Source organism: Lepisosteus platostomus, chromosome 6 (assembly GCF_059453375.1).
Source record: "Lepisosteus platostomus isolate fLepPlt1 chromosome 6, fLepPlt1.hap1, whole genome shotgun sequence".
NCBI classification, from domain to species: Eukaryota; Metazoa; Chordata; class Actinopteri; order Semionotiformes; family Lepisosteidae; genus Lepisosteus; species Lepisosteus platostomus.
In genome coordinates this window covers 10,129,106-10,152,153 of record NC_142616.1, presented here as the reverse complement: position 1 = coordinate 10,152,153, position 23,048 = coordinate 10,129,106, and the positions used below count along the sequence as shown (strand labels likewise).

General features: G+C 46.1%; 1 protein-coding gene across 1 annotated transcript; it reads right to left on the bottom strand.

The window, feature by feature from the left end:
- Nucleotides 1-409: 409 nt before the first annotated feature.
- LOC148660121 (G protein-coupled receptor 4-like) lies at nt 410-8,191 on the bottom strand. The gene is made up of 4 exons (XM_088634146.1): nt 7,933-8,191; nt 5,658-6,027; nt 5,012-5,169; nt 410-4,468 (listed from the first exon to the last, which is right to left on the bottom strand). The coding sequence occupies exon 4, from the start codon at nt 4,147-4,149 to the stop codon at nt 3,106-3,108; it is 1,044 nt and encodes a 347-aa protein (XP_088490272.1). The 5' UTR covers nt 4,150-4,468; nt 5,012-5,169; nt 5,658-6,027; nt 7,933-8,191; the 3' UTR covers nt 410-3,105.
- Between the last annotated feature and the right edge of the window lie 14,857 nt (nt 8,192-23,048).

Genomic DNA, 23,048 nt, shown 5'->3' with positions numbered 1-23,048 from the left:
TAATTACACATTTCAACATCAGCATGGATTAAGTAAGTTGTAAATCGGTGTACAACCCAAACGTCTGGATCGTAGAGGATGCAGGCGGCCATAAACCATCTCCGTGTAGAACAGTCGCTGTTTTATTTCAACAGTAAAATACCTTCCGCTCTTTTAATTTCAGAGGTTTGCATTCATTTGCCTACTGCAGCCTGTTGGACGACTCGAAACACGACTACTTAGCCAGATTAAAAGTCGCGTTCTTCACGTTTTAAAACTAATAGTAGCACAACTGTCAGCCTACGCGTTAAAACCCGTCCGATATTTGGTTTTAAAATCGAAGCTTTAGAAACCTCCCCTTAGTGTTCTGGTAAGACAGACTTCGGCAGTAGGGAAGCGAGCATACTGTACGACACAGATTCGAAAAGGGTTTCAAGTACACGACGGATTTTATTTCGAGATTTTGAGGGCCGTTTAAGTACACGACAGATGTGAAATGAAAAGAAAAATGTAACTCGTCATTTCGAAGCAGGGTCAGATCTGATCAGAACGAAGAAAACCGGAAACCTTATATGCGCAGCTGGCGAAAGGAGAGCTGGTGAGCCGCGGAAATAGCGGACTTTTGACAAATAACTCGGAGGTGAAGGGAAGGGAGAGTACGGAGCGGTCCAGGGACAATGTAAAAACAAGGCTACGTACTGGGCGTTTTCCCGGGACCCTGAAGCAATGACTTCTTTCTGTGACTCACCACAACTGCGTGATAAGTCATCTAGAACAGCTGGAAAAACTTTGTAACCCGAGGCCACGGAAGGGCGAGTTTGCCGAGTCGCTAACAAAGCCTTGAGAGGACAGAGGGAGGGGCTGACTCCAGCAGCCAGTGATAGTGTTTCTTCCGCAGCTGCAGAAACGAAAGATGAAGATTTCCCTGTGCCCTGAGAACCCCCCCCCCCACCCGCAATAAACAGTAGGAGTGTTGACCGGTCTCTATCGCGAAACTGCCCCGATTTCATTTCATGATTTCATGCGACGGACGAGGTTACCGGTTTTACTGGGAAAATAAGCTGTCAAAAAAATAACAATGGCACTTTACTGTATGTGTGACTCAGGAAAGCTACGAGTGTCCGTGAGGGCATAAATCCTGCGGGTGATGATGTTCAATGAAACAGCAAACACAGACTCTGTCCAACAGAACACGAGAGCACAGAAGCTGTATTGCGCTCATCACATTTTGCGATTTATTCTGAAGCTGCGCTTTACAGATGACTATAACCAAGATCTTTACATTTAAATCAAAAGGTTAAACAAGCCCACCTTAAAATCAAAATAATTAGTCATAACTTCATACTGTTCATAACACCCCCTGTAACTTAGAAGTATCTGAACAGATATGAATAATTCAAAAGCCCTAAATACTCTCCTAACAAAGCTTCTTAATTACTATTGTTGCTTATATACCAATTTACAAAGTACCATAATAAAATCCTAGTTTTAAAAAACGTAAGTACTTTACTGTTGACGATCACGAAATACATTGGGGAAAGTGACACAATTGCTCGGCAGCGGAATTGCCTGTACTCTTCCTGAGTCCTTCCTTCAAAGCCTTGAGAACGACGTGGGGGTGATTATCAATGCCTGGAAACCAGACTCGGCGGCAGGAATGAAATCACATTGTCAACGTGGGCATATTCTTCGAATAACTGTCTCCTCTTAAAGGGGAACTGCAACGTTTTTTTTTATCTTTTGGAAATGAGAACGAATCAGCCTGAATGAGTGCATTTCAAAATATAGAACCTCCGATTTTCCTCCCAAATTTTCCGTATTATGCTCTTCAGAACAAGGCAAGCAAACGTCAGGTGAGGTGAAGTGGCCCTATTATTTTGTAAACAAGCAGGCTTGTGAATACATCTCTTTTAACCCAGTAGAAATATTGCCCTCGACTTCGAGACGGGTTTTATGACAAATACTACTTACTTGTGAGAACATTTCTGCAGTTAAATGTTGCACAGCCTGTGCTTCTTCCCTCATACATCACAGTACATTAATCATTACAGTGACTAGTGAGCAGGAAGGGCCGGTGTAAGTCAAATTTCTTGTGAACTCTCTGGTGAACTCTGGTGAGACCAGAGGTTTGTGACAACATAGTGACTCACAGCACTTGCCCAAAGTTTGCGATTTTGTATTTAATTTGAAATGTGTAAAATTTTGCAATACCATCTGTTCATTTATTTTGTTACCAAGATTGAATAAAAATTGGGACTGCAGTTTCCCTTTGAAGGGAGGTGTGGCAGATAGACGGAATCCTGATAATTTTAATTTGATTATGCTGTTGTTGCCTGGAAAGCTCAATTTACATCAGCATTACTTCCTTTCAAATCAGGTGAGATCCCAAATTTTCCAAATTCCCTACATTTCTAAACTGATTGGATTAGCATGAGTTATTCACATGCCTGCTGCCAGAATAAATGTCCCTTCATGTTTTTAAAATGCACCCATTGCTGGGTTAGGCTCTGTAGAGGTCACCTCCTTGTCTGAGAAAACCTCAGTTTTTTTACAAAACAGACCTGTAGTTTTAGACGTTTAAAGCAGCACTCTGTTAAGAAAAAACTTATTTCTGCATGAAACAAGATCTGTAAAATAACTATTAAAATTGTTTAAAATGTAAAAATTGTCTTCAACTCTAACATTGGAGGAGACTATGTCCCCGTTCTTCCTCTATGAGGTCTGTTCACAGAAAAGGGGTACTTTCTGACCTTCTCACGAGTGTACACAGGCCAGAGACAAGGTATCTGAGTTATTGGTACCATTTTGTCAGTGGAGGTAGAGGTGTCTTTCCTGTCCTTGTCAATGAGGACAGAGGTGTCTGTCCAGTCCTTGTGAACAGGGACTGAGCTGTGTGTCCTGTCCTTGACAATGAGGACTGAGCTGTGTGTCCTACCTTTGTCAACGAAGACTGAGATGTCTTATCTGTCTTTGTCAATGGAGACAGAGGTGTGTGTCCTGTCCTTATCAATGGAGACTGAGGTGTGCGTCCTGTCCTTGTCAATGGAGACAGAGGTGTGTGACCTGTCCTTATCAATGGAGATCTTTGCATCATAAAAATCTCTCCAGTTGTAGCTGCTAAGAGTTTCACCCATCACCAATTTGTTCTGGGCAGAAAGGCTCTCGGGGCAGTTTGCTGGCTGAAAGTGGCAGGAAGGAGAGTTCTTTGTCTCTCTCTCCCTGGCCTGCCATTGCCTTCCTCCGGCAATTGAAGGCACAGTTCAGACGCCGAAGTCCAGGGACGGGATTCAGAGTCTGTTGGACATCGGTTCTGAGGAAGATGTACAAAACGGGATCCAAGAGCAGATTCGTGGAAGTCAGGATGAACAGGATGTAGGCAAACGCCTGGAAAGCGATGGCTTTTTCATACTGCACGTCGACGTCGGTCACGGCCAGAAGCAAGTACACCAACAGCGGCACAGAGAGCACGGCATTGGTGATCAGCACGAAGGCCAGCATGCACAGGATGCGCGCCTTCTCGGCTGCGGTCATGGAGATCGCAGCCACGATGGCTCTCCTGGTGCCAACGTAGAAGAACACAAGAAGGGCCGAGGAGAGGAGCATCAGGACGATCAGGAACCCGTACAGGACCACGTAAGAGGTGAAGAGAAGGACGCAGGGGACACACATCGTCCAGATGGCCAGAGAAAGCAGAACTGAGTTCTTGACGCTGTGGCGGAACCTGTACCACAGCGGGTGGGCGATGACCAGGTACCGCTCGAGGGCGATGCACACCATGAACCCGTTGCCAGCGCTCACGCCAATGTGGAAAGCCCTGCTGCAGACGTATTGGCTTGAATTCGTGGATCCATTGACACTCGCATCTGGGCTTGTGGATTCAGTTACAAACGTGATGATGTGTTGGAATTTGATGGGCATCTGGAGCAGGTCTGAAATGAGGAGGTTGATGACATAGACTGGGGCAACGTGGTTAACAGTGACCAGTCGACACAGACCGAAAATGGCCAGGCAGTTGACAGGCAGCCCCACGGACAGATAAAGGCCCTCCATTGCGATGAAGAAGGTTTTAAGGGAGCGGACGGAAATGGACGAGATGTCTGTGGAATTGGCATTGCGGGAGGCATCTGTATAGAACACAGAGCTGTTTTGATCGACAGTGGTGGTGTTCATGCCTCGCCTGTTTGTGAGTGTTTCTGGTGTCCCGATTGTTTCAGTCCTGTCCCTGTCAATGGAGACTGAGCTGTGTGTCCTGTCCCTGTCAATGGAGACTTAGCTGTGTGTCCTGTCCTTGTCAGTGGGGACCTTTGCCTGCTGTCCAGCGGTCCAGAGCTTCTTCTGCTCCGGGGTTCTCCAGGTGAGTCCACTAGGCGCTTCTTCTCTCCCTGCCCCTCTTAGAGCCTCAGGGGTGTGGAGGAGCTGTGCTGCAGGGGGGGACAGTGTATCTCCAGAGGAGACAATTCTGGGGTGGCCGTAGAGCTTTGGAAGTACCCTAGCAGAATTATAAATTATACAGCGATTAAGAATTAATCAGCCACTTAGTCCGTGAAAATGACAGAAAACCTTATCAATTAACAACTTAAATTCCACTATGATTGAAATCATTCATGTGCAAAAAGAAAGCCTAGTATAATTAAGTTATTTCTTCGGCATTATACGTTTTAGTTAAAGAAAGTAAAGAGAAAGTAGGAAAATGTTTAAAAAGATCACTGTAAGGTTGTTTGTGAATTCTGCGTGAGATGATCACACCATACACTTAGAGTAATATCATACATTTTTTGTCATTAAGGAGAAGAATACCATGTGTCAGGTCAAGGTAAGACTTATACAAAAATGCGATACTCAGTGTCCTATCTGTGTACTGGTCTGACCTTCACCCGTAACACAGTTAAATAATGTGTGTCCGATTGAATCCCGGTATCTTAAAGCTCTTGAAGGAATATAAACTAATCGCAGTTCATATTCCAGACAATGCGTCACAGTCAGTGGGTCACAAAAGGATCTTCTGTCCTTAGAATATAAGTGGATTCCTTACCTGCCTCGCACTGGAGGAGCTGCAGGTGTGTCCGTCTCTTTCAGCTGAATGGTGACCGGGAGCAGCAGGAGACAGAGCCGGAGTCGGGATCTCCAATGTCAGGGCTGGGCGATCCGGCAGGGGCGCGAGACACAGTCACAGGGGAGAGGGAGAGGCATCTGAAGGCAGAAGGAAAAGGAGGCTGCAGATAAAGAGTCCCTTATCACTCAGAAGGGTCCTGGGGCAGATAAGAGAAAGTGCTGAAGCAGGAGTGAGATCTAACCACTTGTGTTTTATCACTCGTGTCATCTCTTCCTCTGTGCTGCAAGCTCACAGTCATCATTACAAAACATCAGAGTGCTTTGCTAAAGATGGAGCTCTGCTGTTGAATGAGAGACGTGTGGGTTTGACTTTTAAAGTTCATTTGGATTTTTCCCAGCATCTTGAGTTGCATCTAGTCTCCTACAGCACCCACTAAGCTGGAGAATAATGAAAAGCAGAGCTGGTCACCCTGGAACTGGAATGTCATACTATTGCAGAGTTTTTGTCTTCTCAGGACTGAGCACTTCACTGAGCCTTGACTACTTAACACACCCTTGAAAGCACAGAGGAATTGGAGGTGAAATAGGATGGAAATACCTGTTGGACTCCATTGCAATGCTCTTACCTTTTCCAGACTGGTGTCCAATACTTCTGTGCATCAGTCTCTGAGATGCAATCCTGTTTCTTTGGGCAAACCAGCACGGTAAGGCTCTTCCAGTGTGTGACAGCAGTGCTGATGTTCTCCGTTATGAGGCTGCAGCATGAGCTCAGGAGCCTGAGCCTTTCTGTGGTGAAACCTTGTCACGTGTGCAGTGATGCAGCAGATCTCCAGACAAACGACAGGATACAACCAAACAGCTTCCTCTTGTCTGCACCCTCCGGATGTGCTCATCTTCTTGGTGTTGGGTCAGCTTCAAGACGTCATTCTCCTTGGAATCCACACACACACTCTGCAGCTGCAGAGACCTTTCAGGATGGTGCAGTGAGGGAATCACCTGGGAAAGAGCAGAGAAAAAGCACATTTTAAATGAGTGGTGAGAGGATGAAGAGAGACGCATTCAATTCAAGAAGTACAAGACCCTGAATGCTGCTTTCTCCCCTACGAAGCACGACACGCATCCGAGAGCCGCTGCCCATGGCCTCCGCCTTTCGAAGGCAATCTCGATGCCACCATCGATACAATTCATCAGGTGCTCAGGCCTCGAAGCATAAATGCTCCAAGGGGACAGAACACCTATGAGAAGACGCCAAGGCTGCTGCCTTTACTGCTGTCCAAATCTCCGGCCCTGTGGATGTGCGGGGGACAGACCACTGTCCCATACAGAAGGATATGGAAATACCGATGGACGTCCCCCACCCACTTCGGAGCCACCCACTTTTTAGCACGTCAAAAGGAATCTCTGCGCTTTACTGGAGGATAGGTCCTGACCAGAGGAGAGGTGTGTCCATCACCGACAGAATCATGCAAGTACTTGCTGTCACGTCCGCTGCCAAGTGGTCTCGTCCTAATCAAGCACCAGCTGGAAGCAATCTCCGCAAGCGCCGCCGATCTATCCCTCCATCCAATCGCGCCACTCCACACTCGTTAACACACCGTCCACTTCCAGACTGAAGCCTTCTCCTTTTCACTGAACACTGCTCAGTACTGTCAGTTTCTTCTAAACTCCTTGCCTCGCATTACTAAAACTTCCTCTTGCCTTTTCATGGATACTCAAACCCGGATCTTCCCTTTTGACCTTGATCTTGTCTAGCGCTTTGGATTTGTCTTCCTTTCACCGTTTGAATAACCCTTGGTATCGAACCCGGAATTCACCCTCGACGACGCCTCTGCCTAACGTTTTGGATTAGTCGGAAATCTCTCCTGACTCGGCTCCCTCTCTCTTGAACAACAACGTGACTTGTTACATCCGCTTCGCCACAGGAGCCCAGTTTTGCTGCTGGGAACCAACTAAACTCAGCTCTCAGCCAATAGCGCACCATCACCGGAAGAGACATTGTTACATGTGGGCTAGTGACAGTAATCAGTGTCAAACCCACAATCACAGAGTTCCCAGGTTGTGTCACGATCATCAGCCCTACTCTTAAGGGCGCTCTGGCTCTTTCACTTTGTTGTTGAATCTGTGCACCTGCCTCCTATCCAGCCCCCCTTCTTTAAGCCAGACACTCTCACCATTCTGGGCTTAGCATTGGGAGATGGAAGCCTGCCTACCAGGGGGTCCGGGAGTGGCCCGACGGCATAGGCTTCACCCCAGTGTCCTGACCGTCTGAGTCCAGGGCTCAGAGTGCCTGGCCTCGTTAGTCCACTTTTATTCCCTGTCCCAGCACCAGATCCCCTTCCTGTTGTTAAACCTTGTCTTGTCTTTGTCTCACTTGGATTACCCTGCTCTGGACTTTTGGACTACACCCCAGAGGACTACACCCCAGAGTCCCCTTGGACTTGTTCACCAGGGCCACGCCCCCCCCGAGCAACAGTGCACAGTCGTCATGCCCCCCTGTATGTCAACCTGCCCAGTACCTCGTCGTCTCTTCCCTGTGTGTTTCACTTACTTCCGGATTATACCGTCTGCATAGGGTCCTGAGCAACTCTTCGGTACAGGTTGAGTCGCTTACGAGGCTAAAAGTGTCTGGGTTTGGAAGCTTGTTAAATATGAGTAATTTCCCTATAAAGCATACAGTTTACATGCTGAATTATAAATCGAATGAATGTCACTTTTGTTTTAGATCAATGGAGTTAAAGAGTTTCTGCAGTTGCAACAGGTCCTAAACTAAAATTGCAGTTGAGTTGGATAACTCGATAACTGCTCCTTATTGTAACGAACATTAAGATTAAGTCATTAAAGATCAGCCTGCAGCTGTGAGCTTGTTATTCAATTTTCCCTAATTGGAAATGATTAATTTACCTTCCAAGAATCAGAAGACACCTCACTTCCTCATCACTCTGAAGTAATCAAATCCGACTGGCGTCTCACATCTGCAGCCCCAGACAGCTCCTCAACTCAATTCCAACACCAGGCATCTGTCTTATTCTCCGACAGTCATCTTCTAGGACCTTCCTGGACGTTTTCATCAGGGAGGGAGACGCCGGGTGGTCACTCGCCACGTCATTTAAGATTAAGCTCCATGAACATGTTCCATGTGAACGGGAACCGTGGGCGCTTCCGAAATAATAATAATAATAATAATTGCTTACACTTATATAGCGCTTTTCTGGACACTCCACTCAAAGCGCTTTACAGGTAACGGGGATCCCCTCCACTACCACCAATGTGCAGCATCCACCTGGATGATGCAACAGGAGCCAAAGTGTGCCAGAACGCTCACCACACACCAGCTATCAGTGGGGAGGAGAACAGAGTAATGAAGCCAATTCATAGAGGGGGATTATTAGGAGGCCATGATTGGTTAAGGCCAATGGGAAATTTGGCCAGGACGCCGGGGTTACACCCCTACTCTTTTCGAGAAACGCCCTGGGATTTTTAATGAAATGAGCAGAAGGCAAGGAATCATTGTCCCATGCAATGTGACACCTGCTGCGGTGACTTCCTCATGGCTCCCACGTACCAGCTTCTTCCTGAAAGTCTCTTCCCATGTTGGTCCTAGCTGGCGCGGGAGGGGACCTGGTGTGTCATCACTCTGGCACTCAGAGTCTCCAGACTCATTGCGTCTCATCTGGAACTTATTCAGGCGGGAGTGACCGGGACTCGAAATTCCTCGTTATTGTGCGGAGTTGTGGCAAAGAAGAGCAAACCCATTGGTGCTAGATGAAAGTAGACGGCACGCAACGTGTTGTCACATGCCCGTAAACTGGGAAATAAGAGTAGACCACGTGAGTTTCCTTTGATGTCTATGCTTTATCTTTGTGTGGATGTCACGTATGAAGTGAACTTGGCAAGCAAGTAGGGGGTTCAAAAAGCACAGGAATGCACTGCTTTGGTGAGAGGAATGATCAACAAATCCGTAAGAAAGCAGTGTAAAATGTAGAGCAGAAACGTACAGAGGCGGTAATAGAACGTCTATATCCGTACAGAGTCTAACCACAGTGTCTGATCTATTTTCATCCTCTGTTACAAATGCTAGGCAGCTCATCTAAGTTAATACCTGTGTACTGTTTTTAAACACGTTTATTCACAAGTGTGGCCAAATTATTTCTGTGATTAGGCCTTGTTCTAAGCATGGCCATTCAGTAAATGTGCTCAATACACAGCAGGTCCTAAACTAAAATTGCAGTTGAGTTGGATAACTCGATAACTGCTCCTTATTGTAACGAACATTAAGATTAAGTCATTAAAGATCAGCCTGCAGCTGTGAGCTTGTTATTCAATTTTCCCTAATTGGAAATGATTAATTTACCTTCCAAGAATCAGAAGACACCTCACTTCCTCATCACTCTGAAGTAATCAAAACCGACTGGCGTCTCACATCTGCAGCCCCAGACAGCTCCTCAACTCAATTCCAACACCAAGCATCTGTCTTATTCTCCGACAGTCATCTTCCAGGACCTTCCTGGACGTTTTCATCAGGGAGGGAGACGCCGGATGGTCACTCACCACGTCATTTAAGATTAAGCTCCATGAACATGTTCCATGTGAATGCTAGGCAGCTAATCTAAGTTAATACCTGTGTACTGTTTTTAAACACGTTTATTCACAAGTGTGGCCAAATTATTTCTGTGATTAGGCCTTGTTCTAAGCATGGCCATTCAGTAAATGTGCTCAACACACTTATTACCTGATCCCAGGGGTCCCCAATCCTCAGCCTGCAGGGGTGCTGTACAGTATCTGTTTGTTTTTTCAGGTCTCTTTAAAACAATTAGACGTAAAAACCTGGGAGGAGCTGTCTGTTAAACTGGGTACCAGCTGGTTCAGCTCAATAAGAGTCAAGTTGGGATGAAAACCTTGAGACGCCCCTGACTCTCCAGGACCAGGATTGGGGATCCCAGATGTAATTTAACCTCTTTATTTCCCAATCCAGGTACTCTCTTGACTGTCTCAATTAGAGATGAGATAAGATCTCTTTATTGGTTATATACAATTTCTTCTATTGGGAATTTGTCTTTTCGCATACCCCAGCTTGCTCTTCATGAGACACGCAGACAGGGAGAGACAAGATTGGGGTAAGAGCAAAGGGTCAGCCATTTATACGGCGCCCCTGGAGCAGCTGGGGTTAAGGGCCTTGCTCAGGGGCCCAACAGAGTAGGATTCCTCTGCTGACTGTGGGATTTGAATCAGTAACCTTCCAGCCACAGGCACAGATCCTTAGACACAGTGTCACCGCTCCGCCCCATAATATAATTAGATTTTTATGATCTTCGTCCAACTGCAGCACACGACAAAGCTGGTAGAAGCTGTAAAACTGGTCCAAATAAACCAATAAGGGGCTGATTGAAGATGACAACAACCAAGCTGGACTGAAAACCTGTAGGAACAGGACTAGGGAACCATGCTGTAGACATGCTGGACCTGCAGGATTAGAATGGGGAACCTCTGTCTTACACTAGAGTGTCATAACAAATATGTCCTGCCTGGTTCAGACTGTGGAAACAGCGGTACTCTCTGACTGGGGAATCTCTGTGTTCCTGTGATCAACTCTGCCTCTGCAGCACCAACACACTGACCACATCAACATGCGCCAGCAGGGGGTGGTGTCCAGCATCTGTCTGACATCATTCCTGAGGAGGACGTACAGGATGGGATCTACGATGACATTGAGACTGCGGATCACAGAAGAAGTCATTGCCACCTCTCTGCTTCCCAGAGTGGTGAATATGTTTATAGATTCCAGGATATAACTGATCACAAATAAAGTGAAGAAAGGTCCGTAAATAAGGATGAAGAGGGTGAGTACAGCGGACAGCACACGCAGGGCCCTTTTCTTCTTCACATCCGGAGCTCCGATAGAGGAGGTGATGGCGGCTTTGGAGCGGACATAGAAGAAAACAAGGAGGATCAGTGGAACAAGGAAGAAGAACACAAAGAACAGAGGAATCCAAATGACTGAAGGAATTTCCATTAGATCAAGGAGAAACAGGAGGAGAATCACAGCGAAGAAGAGAAGAGGAAACAGCCAGACTCCCACAGACACCTTGATGGCGAACCTGGGGCTGCGGTGGCTCTGGTGCCACAGGGGATGGACGACAGCCACGTATCTCTCCAGGGAGATGCAGACAAAGAAGCCAATGCTGACACACATACAGATAACGTAGACCATGAGAAAACTAATGAATACATAAACTGTTGCAAGTGACCGATCTATGTAAAAGCTAAACTGTACTGGAGGTAGCACAACAAGCTGGAGAAGGTCAGTGATGAGGAGGTTGATGACGTAGATGGGGAGGGCATTATTGGTCTTGATTAGCTTGTAGAGTCCGATCACAGCGAGGCAGTTGAGGGGCAGCCCAATGCAAATGATGCAGCTATAGAAAACAATTTCAACAATGTCTATTCCTGTCAGCCAGGGACTGAGCTCACCAGGAGCAGTGCCGTTGTCCATAGTGCTGTTTTCCATTGAGATTGATTTACTGTGTCCTTGTTTATAGAAAATGAAGTGTCCCTTCTGTCCTTGTAAATGAAGAATTGAGGTGCCTGTCTTTCTCTCTGAAGGACTGATGCGTCTTTCCTGTCCTTGTTGGTGGGGACGTTTGCCTAGTGTTCAGCAGAGCACTGCTTCTTCTTTATCCAGTATCCAGAGGGGACAGATTTCTGAGTTGGTTGTGCAGCTTTGGAAAAAATAAAAGCACAATTAAGAATAATAAAGTGATTAAGAATAAAATGATTTTTGTCAGCCAATCAAAGTATCAATCAATTGATGAAAATGATAGAGAACCTCAATATTTCAAATCTTAACATCCCCTGTGATGGAAAAGTATTGATCATAAAAATTAAAATGTAATCCACTACATTCATTTCATCCACTTAACTTACTTTGTTTAAAAATGATGTGCGAACATGTCTAAAACTTCTGCTGTGGTGTTGTTTATGTCCATGGGTTTAACTATAAAAGACTCCTAGAAAATAACCATGGATTAATACGTTGAATGAAACTACGCACAACTACGTTTAATTTTGTGCTCATAATTTACATAAATATCCCGCAGTTCACTTTCACATTTTCATTTGTTATTATTTTCCCTGCTCCACTGCTTGTTTCCAGACATACTATTGCATCTAAACCACAGAGAGGGATGCAGCTCTAGCAGGTAATGAAAAGGTCAAATTTCCCGAAGGTATAATAATATTACACTTGAATCATAATAAATGAAGACAATAATATCATGTGTCATGAAATATTTTTCACTCCAGGTGAAAAAATAAATAAAATAAATAAAATTATTGCCAGCTAAATTTAAAGCTTTTGGACTTCTAAGTAACATACACATTTTTAGAGCTGAGTACAAGCTGCCTTAAACAGAAGAAAAGCAAATTGCTAAGGAACCAACTACCTCGTTTTAATCATCACTATGTTAACATTATGAAGCTCTGTTTTGGGTGACTTACTAATATTCTATATCTAGTCTGGGAAGCTCGTTAAAGTCCTTTGCAGGACTGTGCTCCTATGTGCACCTGTCTGACCTTCACCTGTAACCCAGGAAAGTTACTGGTGACCAGTAGAAAGGTTCTGTCATTTCTCACTTCTCATCTCATACCGTTTCTCTGCACCAGTGTCTTAAATTTCTTGAACATATTGTCTCATAAACATTGATAGAACTGAAGACAATTATTACAATACACATGAAAATAAAGGGGTTAGTTCTGTTTATCTTGCAGTGAAATGAGATGCATTCTCACTCTCTGTTCTGAGGAGATCAGCTCATCACAGCTCATATTCCAGATGTGGCTCAAGAGTGGGTCCGTGGATCTTGAGAGGATGGTCTGTCATCTGCGTATGAATGGATTCCTTACCTGTGTCACACCGGAGGAGCTGCAGGTGTGTCCGTCTCTTCCCTTCGCTCCAGCCGGACGGTGATCAGGAGCAGCAGGAGACAGAGCTGGAGTCGGGATCTCCAGTGTCAGGGGCTGAGCGATCCAGCAGGGGTGTGAGACACAACCACAGCCGAGAGGGATCTGAAGGCAGAGCTGAAGAAGGCTGCAGATGAAGAGTCCCTCTTCACGTGAAGAAGAGTCACGGGGCAGATAAGAGAAAGTGCTGAAGCAGGAGGGAGATCTAATCACTTGTGTTTTATCACTCATGTCAGCTCTTCCTCTGTGCTGCAAGGCCACAGCCCATATCAGTAATCCTCAGAGTGCTTTGTTCAAATTGGAATTGACTTTTAGGGTTACTGTTGACTTTACTCATGAAGTTTTTGGGTGTTTTTGGCTTCCGTGTGGAGGGTCTTCCCAGGATCCAAACAGGTCCTCACCGGACCCAGCTGAGCAATAGCCAAGTGGTTTGAGGAGGTTTTCAGAAGAAGATTGTTTGAAGCAGCACAGGTCAGCGTGCAGGCAGTCAGTGCTGGAAGACATAGCAAGGACGAGACAGGGCCTTGCCGTCGGCGTTCATAGCATTTAAGGAAGCGAGGTTTCACAGGATCAGGATTTGGAGTGGCGAAGGTGAGGGAGAGCTGGTTTCTCTCATTCCTCCTAAACGTTCCCCAAGATCTCTACCTCTGGGGCAAAGTGTTACCACAGTTACCAGTCTTTCAGTCTGTAAATCATAGTCTTTAATGTCTCTGAATTCCTTTGCAACACTTCCATTCGCAGCAGTGGCCAGATTAGTGCTGTGGGCAGGCCCTGATCTCATTGTGGCCAGTAAGTAAAAGTGGTCCTTTCACTCCTCATTACAAGACTCTCCAATGTTTTTCCTGGAGGAGGCACTGTGCCTGCAGGATCTCTAGGTCTGCTTTGAACGGCAGTACCTTAGAAAGCTGGGAGCGGCTGTTCAGTTCCTCCAGATAAAACAGGGACCAGCTCTTCGGGCTTAACTGGAATGAAAACTTTGAGACACACTGACCCGGCAGGACCAGGACTGGGGATCCCCAATATAATTCAACTCCTCAATTAAGCTTTCATTCCAGCTATGCTCTGAGCAACCTAAAATAGTACATTATGGTCTTAGTCCACATCTCTAACTGCCTTCAATCAGCCCATTCTTTGTTTACCTGGACCAGTTTAACGTCAATTCCCAGCTCTGGTTGCTGAATTGACTGCAGATGTTCTAGACCTATTTACACCAGAGCTGAATATTGATGTTAAACTGGTCCAGATAAAGAATGGGCTGATCGAAGTCATTTAGACCTAAGATGGACTGAGAGCTTGTAAACATACTTGGCTTGCAAGAGCAGGATTGGGGAAAGATATCTTACCCTTTACTGCTGCCCTAAACCAGACTCTCCTGCATGGTTTGGACTGTGGAATTGGTAACAGGCTCTGCCTGGGAAATCTCTGTGATCCTGTGATCAACTCTGTCTCCACAGCACCAACACACTGACCACGTCAAGATGCGCCAGAAGGGAGTAGTGTCCAGTGTCTCTCTGACATCATTCCTGAGGAGGACGTACAGGATGGGATTCACTAAAATGTTCAGGCTGCTGATCACATCAGACACTATTGCCAGAGCTATTAATGGCATACTAGCAAATATCCTCATTGAATCCAGGACAGCACGGACAACTATTACAGTGAAGAAAGGCCCGTAGATGAAGATGAAGAGGACGAGAACAGCGGACAGTACACGCAGGGCCCTTTTCTTCTTCACATCCGGAGCTCCAATGGAGGAGGTGATGGCGGCTTTGGTTTGGACATAGAAGAAAACAAGGAGGATCAGTGGGACTAGGAAAAACAACACAAAAAGCACAAAAATAAAGAGAACATATTGCGTTGCGAGGAGATTTTCAACTGTGAAACACATTCCAGCAAATAGCCAGACTCCCACAGACACCTTGATGGCTAACCTGGGGCTGCGCTGGGTCTGGTGCCACAGGGGATGGACGATGGCCAGGTATCTCTCCAGGGAGATGCAGACAAAGAAACTAATGCTGACACACATAGAGAATATGTTGATTGAGATCCAGTGATGTATTAGATAATAAACTGTATCCAGCAGATCTGTGTAAAAGGACAGCAGTATAAGAGGTAGCATTGCAAGCTGCAGCATGTCAGAGATGAGGAGGTTGATGACGTAGATGGGGAGGACATTACTGGCCTTGACTAGGTGGTACAGTCTGTACGCAGCGAGGCAGTTGATGGGCAGCCCAATGCAGACAACGCAGCTGTAGAAAACAATTTCAACGATGTCTATCCCTGTCAGCCAGACAAGGAGCTCATCAGGGGCAGTGCCGTTCTTCACCGTGCTGTTTTCCATTGAGATTCAGTCATTTAACGTTGTCTTGTCAATGGGGGACAGAGGTGGGTGTCCTTGTCAACGGGGGAAACTGAGTTGTCTCTCCTCTCCTTGCCAATGGGGGATTGAGGCGTGCCTTCTGTCCTTTTCAACGGGGATCCTTGTCTGCTGTCCAGCAGATCAGTGCATCTTCTTCTCCAGAGGTACCAGATTCCTGGGGTGGACATGAGGCTTCGGAACCCTAAGATAAAAGAATGCAGAACTGTGAATAATAAAGTTGTCACGATCGTAATCCCTCCTCTGAAGGGCACTCCGCCTCTTTCACATTTTGTTGATTCCATGCACTTGCCCTAAATAATGAGTCAGGTCTAGGATGGATTCTAATCATCACTGAGAACATGAAATATTTTACATTCCAGATGGTCTTTAAGAAATATTCTAAAACAATTGATTATTAGATTCAAAGCCTTAGGATTCCTGAGCAGTTTGTGCATTTTCAGATGTTAACAACCTACTTTAACCAGAAAAGAAAACCTAACAAACCAACTACCTCTTTTTAATCACCTCTATGTAAACGTTGTGAAGCTCAGTACTGGTGGATTTATTAATATTCTGCAATATACTACTGTATGTCTGGTCTGGGAAGCTCATTAAAGTCCTTTGCAGGACTGTGCTCCTATGTGCACCTGTCTGACCTTCACCTGTAACCCAGGAATGCTACTGATATCCAATAGAAAGTTCCTGTCATTTCTCACTTTTCATCTCATTCCGTTTCTCTGCACCAGTGTCTTAAATTTCTTGAACATATCGTCTCATAAACATTGATAGAACTGAAGACAATTATTACAATACACATGAAAATAAAGGGGTTAGTTCTGTTTATCTTGCAGTGAAATGAGATGCATTCTCACTCTCTGTTCTGAGGAGATCAGCTCATCACAGCTCATATTCCAGATGTGGCTCAAGAGTGGGTCCGTGGATCTTGAGAGGATGGTCTGTCATCTGCGTATGAACGGATTCCTTACATGTGTCACACTGGAGGAGCTGCAGGTGTGTCCATCTCTTCCCTTTGCTCCAGCCAGACGGTGATCAGGAGCAGCAGGAGACAGAGCCGGAGTCGGGATCTCCAGTGTCAGGGGCTGAGCAATCCAGCAGGGGTGTGAGACACAACCACAGCCGAGAGGGATCTGTAGGCAGAGCTGAAGAAGGCTGCAGATGAAGAGTCTCTCTTCACGTGAAGAAGGGTCACGGGGCAGATAAGAGAAAGTGCTGATGCAGGAGGGAGATCCAATCACTTGTGTTTTATCACTCATGTCATCTCTTCCTCTGTGCTGCAAGGCCACAGCCCATATCAGTAATCCCCAGAGTGCTTTGCTCACATTGGAATTGACGTTTAGGGTTACTTTTGACTTTACTCATGAAGTTTTTGGGTGTTTTTGGCTTCCGTGTGGAGCGTCTTCCCAGGATCCAAACAGGTCCTCACCGGACCCAGCTGAGCAATAGCCAAGTGGTTTGAGGAGGTTTTCAGGAGAAGATTGTTTGAAGCAGCACGGGTCAGCGTGCAGGCAGTCTGTGCTGGAATTTAAAGCAAGGACGAGACAGGGCCTTGCTGTCGGCGTTCATAGCATTTAAGGAAGCGAGGTTTCACAGGATCAGGATTTGGAGTGGCGAAGGTGAGGGAGAGCTGGTTTCTCTCATTCCTCTTAAACGTTCCTCAAGATCTCTTGATCTCTTGGGGCAAAGTGTTACCACAGTTACTACTCTTTCAGTCTGTAAATCATAGTCTTTAATGTCTGTGAATTACTTTGCAACACTTCCATTCGCAGCAGTGGCCAGATTAGTGCTGTGGGGAGGCCCTGATCTCATTGTGGCCAGTAAGTAAAAGTGGTCCTTTCACTCCTCATTACAAGACTCTCCAATGTTTTTCCTGGAGGAGGCACTGTGCCTGCAGGATCTCTAGGTCTGTTTTGAACGGCAGTACCTTAGAAAGCTGGGAGCGGCTGTTCAGTTCCTCCAGATAAAACAGGGACCAGCTCTTCCGGCTTAACTGGAATGAAAACTTTGAGACACACTGACCCGGCAGGACCAGGACTGGGGATCCCCAATATAATTCAACTCCTCAATTAAGCTTTCATTCCAGCTACGCTCTGAGCAACCTAAAATAGTACATTATGGACTTAGTCCACATCTCTAAATGCCTTCGATCAGCCCATTCTTTGTTTACCTGGACCAGTTTAACGTCAATTCCCAGCTCTGGTTGCTGAATTGACTGCAGATGTTCTAGACCTATTTACACCAGAGCTGAATATTGATGTTAAACTGGTCCAGATAAACAATGGGCTGATCGAAGTCATTTAGACCTAAGATGGACTGAGAGCTTGTAAACGTACTTGGCTTGCAAGAGCAGGATTGGGGAAAGCTATCTTACCCTTTACTGCTGCCCTAAACCAGACTCTCCTGCATGGTCTGGACTGTGGAATTGGTAACAGGCTCTGCCTGGGAAATCTCTGTGATCCTGTGATCAACTCTGTCTCCATACCACCAACACACTGACCACATCAACATGCGCCAGAAGGGAGTAGTGTCCAGCGTCTCTCTGACATCATTCCTGAGGAGGACGTACAGGATGGGATTCACTATAATGTTCAGGCTGCTGATCACATCGGACACTATTGCCAGAGCTATTAATCCCATACTAACAAATATCCTCATTGAATCCAGGACAGCACTGATCACTATTACAGTGAAGAAAGGCCCGTAGATGACGATGAAGAGGACGAGAACAGCGGACAGCACACGCAGGGCCCTTTTCTTCTTCACATCCGGAGCTCCAATGGAGGAGGTGATGGCGGCTTTGGTTCGGACATAGAAGAAAACAAGGAGGGTCAGTGGGACTAGAAAGAACAACACAAAAAGCACAAAAATGAAGAGAACATATGGAATATCCTCCTGAATTGGGAGGAGACTCTCAGCAGTGAAACACATTCCAGAAAACAGCCAGACTCCCACAGACAACTTGATGGCGAACTTGGGCCTGCGGTGGCTCTGGTGCCAGAGGGGATGGATGACAGCCAGGTATCTCTCCAAGGAGATGCAGACAAAGAAGCTAATGCTGACACACATAGAGAATATGTTGATTGAGATCCAGAGATGTATTAGATAATAAACTGTATCCAGCAGATCTGTGTAAAAGGACAGCAGTATGAGAGGTAGCATTGCAAGCTGCAGCATGTCAGAGATGAGGAGGTTGATGACGTAGATGGGGAGGACATTACTGGCCTTGACTAGGTGGTACAGTCTGTACGCAGCGAGGCAGTTGATGGGCAGCCCAATGCAGACAACGCAGCTGTAGAAAACAATTTCAACGATGTCTATCCCTGTCAGCCAGACAAGGAGCTCATCAGGAGCAGTGCCGTTCTCCACCGTGATGTTTTCCATTGAGATTCAGTCATTTAACGTTGTCTTGTCAATGGGGGACGGAGGTGGGTGTCCTTGTCAACGGGGGAAACTGCGTTGTCTCTCCTCTCGTTGCCAATGGGGGATTGAGGCGTGCCTTCTGTCCTTTTCAACGGGGATCCTTGTCTGCTGTCCAGCAGATCAGTGCATCTTCTTCTCCAGAGGTACCAGATTCCTGGGGTGGACGTGAGGCTTCGGAACCCTAAGATAAAGGAATGCAGAACTATGAATAATAAACTTGTCAGGATCATAATCCCTCCTCTGAAGGGCGCTCCGCCTCTTTCACATTTTGTTGATTCCATGCACTTGCCCTAAATCCCGCCCCTCCTTATCCAAGCCAGGCGCTCTCGCTACACCCGCCTCTGCATAGGAAGATCCCCGGAGGCCCGCCCTACATCCGCAGCTTGAGGGCATAGGCCTCCTCTCGGCCTGACCCTGAGCCTGCAGAAAAGAAAACCTAACAAACCAACTACCTCATTTTAATCACCTCTATGTAAACGTTGTAAAGCTCAGTACTGGTGGATTTATTAATATTCTGCAATATACTACTGTATGTCTGGTCTGGGAAGCTCATTAAAGTCCTTTGCAGGACTATGTTTCTATGTGCACCTGTCTGACCTTCACCTGTAACCCAAGAATGTTACTGGTGTCCAATAGAAATTTCCTGTCATTTCTCACTTCTCATCTCATTCCGTTTCACAGCCCCAGTGTCTTAAACTTCTTGAACATATTGTCTCATAAACATCGATAGAACTGAAGACAATTATTACAATACACATGAAAATAAAGGGGTTAGTTCTGTTTATCTTGCAGTGAAATGAGATGCATTCGCACTCTCTGTTCTGAGGAGATCAGCTCATCACAGCTCATATTCCAGATGTGGCTCAAGAGTGGGTCCGTGGATGTTGAGAGGATGGTCTGTCATCTGCGTATGAACGGATTCCTTACCTGTGTCACACCGGAGGAGCTGCAGGTGTGTCCGTCTCTTCCCTTCGCTCCAGCCGGACGGTGATCAGGAGCAGCAGGAGACAGAGCCGGAGTCGGGATCTCCAGTGTCAGGGGCTGAGCGATCCAGCAGGGGAGTGAGACACAACCACAGCCGAGAGGGATCTGAAGGCAGAGCTGAAGAAGGCTGCAGATGAAGAGTCCCTCTTCACGTGAAGAAGGGTCACGGGGCAGATAAGAGAAAGTGCTGAAGCAGGAGGGAGATCTAATCACTTGTGTTTTATCACTCATGTCATCTCTTCCTCTGCTCTGTGCTGCAGGGCCACAACCCTCAAAGTCACGAGCTTCAGCTTCAGTGATATTCTTACATTGGGCATGATATTTACAGTATTAGTGACATTACTTATCATCACTGAGCTCTTACACCTTCAGATGAATACAACTCCTCTTGCAGACTCACTTGCATGTCTCCTTTTCACACCCCATACTCTATACTGCCTCAACCAAACCAGCCTGCCTGGTTCAGACTGTGGAAATAGCAGTATGCCCTGCCTGGGATATCTCTGTGTTCCTGTGATCAACTCTGCCTCTGCAGCACCAACAGTGGAAAAGTGGAAGCCGTGATCACGACTGTTGTTGCTGGACTGAAGAGTATCTGCATTGAGTCTAAAACACTTTGAATTGCACACAGAGTGAAGTGAGGCCCGTAGATGACGATGAAGAGGGTGAGAACAGCGGACAGCACACGCAGGGCCCTTTTCTTCTTCACATCCGGAGCTCCGATAGAGGAGGTGATGGCGGCTTTGGAGCGGACATAGAAGAAAACAAGGAGGGTCAGTGGAACAAGGAAGAAGAACATAAAGATCAGAGAAATCCAAATGACTGAAGAATTTTCCCGCAGATCAAGGAGAAACAGGACGAGAGTAACAGCGGTGCAAAAGAGAAGAGGAAACAGCCAGACTCCCACAGACACCTTGATGGCGAACCTGGGGCTGCGGTGGCTCTGGTGCCACAGGGGATGGACGACAGCTAGGTATCTCTCCAGGGAGATGCAGACAAAGAAGCCAATCCTGACACACATACAGATAACGTAGACCATGATAAAAGTATGGAAAACCCCAAAATAATTAGCAGACTGGTCTGTATAACAGACAAGAATTACAAGAGGCGACACAGCAAGCTGGACAAGGTCAGCGATGAGGAGGTTGATGATGTAGATGGGGAGGTTATTATTGGCCTTGACTAGGTTGTAGAGTCCGAACACAGCGAAGCAGTTGATGGGCAGCCCAATGCAGAAGATACAGCTGCAGAAAACAATTTCAAAGATGTCTATTCCTGTCAACCAGGGACTGAGCTCATCAGGAGCAGTGCCGTTCCATTGAGATTAAATCATTAACTGTGTCCTTATTAATGGAGAAGGAATTAATAAAGTGTCCCTCCTGTCCTTGTCAATGGAGTCTGAGCTGTGTGTCCCGTCCTTGTCAGTTGGGATCCCCAGAATGGCCTGTAGAACCCATGGATCCCTTGACCTGCAAACTTCCCAGAAATGTCTCCCACTGGTTAGGGTTGTCCTTGGAAGGAAGATAGGGGAGTTCTGTCCTTGTCAACGGGGGACTGAGCTCTGTGTCCCGTCCTTGTCAATGGAAACTGAGCTGTGTGTCCTGTCCTTGTCAATGAAGATTGAGCTGTGTGTCCTGTCCTTGTCAATGGGGACTGAGCTGTGTGTCCCGTCCTTGTCAGTGGGGATCTTTGCCTGGTGTCCAGCAGTCCAGAGCCTGCTCTGGGGTTCTCCAGGTGAGTCCACCAGGCATCTCTCTCCCTGCCCCTCTCAGAGCCTCAGGAGGTAAGGGGGGCGGGGGGGGGCAGTGTATCTCCAGAGGAGATGTTGGCAATCCAATATCCCGGCTTGGTTTTGGGTCGGGTCACTATGGAAAATATCAATAAGTCCCGTGCAGAATAATGAGGAAGTGTAAGATTAGATCACTTTATCAACCATTTACAATTTCTGGTAGTAAGAATTTGATTTTTTTCACAAACCCCAGCTTGCTCTCCATGAGACACACAGAGAGGGAGAGAAGCTGGAGGTCAGAGTGCAGAGTTAGTCATTTATACAGCACCCCTGGAGCAGCTGTTTCAGGGGCCCAACAGAAGAGAATTCCTCTGATGGCCACAGGATGCAAACTGGTAACCTTCCAGCCACAGGCGCAGCTCCTTAGCCACAAGACCACTGCACTGCTGGATGGGTTGTTGATGAACTGGTTCCACCCATCTTGCAGCAACATGTCTCAGGTCTTTCCTGGAGCTGTGGCCCCAACTGGAGGAGTGACAGGTCCCTCAGACAGACCTGCCAAACTGCACATACTGTACCCAGGCAGCCACAGGAGGGGCATTCTGTTGTTGAGGCTCAAACCCACGATCATAGAGCTCCCAGGCAACTTATTTTACTGGCTGAATCACTCAAGAGGCTACAAGTGTCTGCATTTTGAACCTTATTAAATATAAAGCAACATGTCACTTCCTTATGAAGCTTACAAGCTGATTTATAAATGGAATAAGTGTCAACATCATCCTTTGACCTTAGCAAGGTGTTTGAGATCCAATTAATGAAAGACTCTTCAGTCGCTGCAACTGCTATGATCTGTACTCTGTAATCACAATTATCTCATAATTAATTATTTATTACTCTGTCTTCGTCAAAAGAAACTATGGATGCTGCTCTTCAATTGAAGACAAATCAATAATTGATTTTTCTACAAACAATTGATCAATTTCATCAAATAAATCTCAGGATATCCTCCAGTGTTCACCAGCTTTACAGAGATCAAAATACTCAGCTCTTTATACCAAACCCCTCCTCTCCCAGAAAGTCATTTGTCCTTAAAGGAACCACTCAGTTCTATAATTCCGGAAATAAAATATCAAACTAATAATATAGGTCCAAATACAATTAATTTACAACCATATATTTTTTTTTACTGAGAACGTGTTTTGCTTTGATGAGTGCAAGCCTTTAGTGAAAGTGATTTGTAGTGAACAAATGTAAAGAATAAAACTGAAATCATTGATTTCGTATGCATTACTGATCAGTAGTGTACGAAGAGGGGCCAGTGACAATACTACAAAGTTGGGAAAATGTTTTAACACAAACATTCCTATAAGAATTAAAAATGAAAGCAGTACGTTTCAGATAATTCGATAAAAAGGAAGAATCTCTTGAAATAGAAACGAGTACTTTCTCGTCTTCTGACGGTTAACTGAGATCGTACAGTTGCTTACAAGTTCTCCTGTTTAGTATAAATGGTAACAGAAAAAAAGCATTCAACGGAGTGGAATCTGTGTC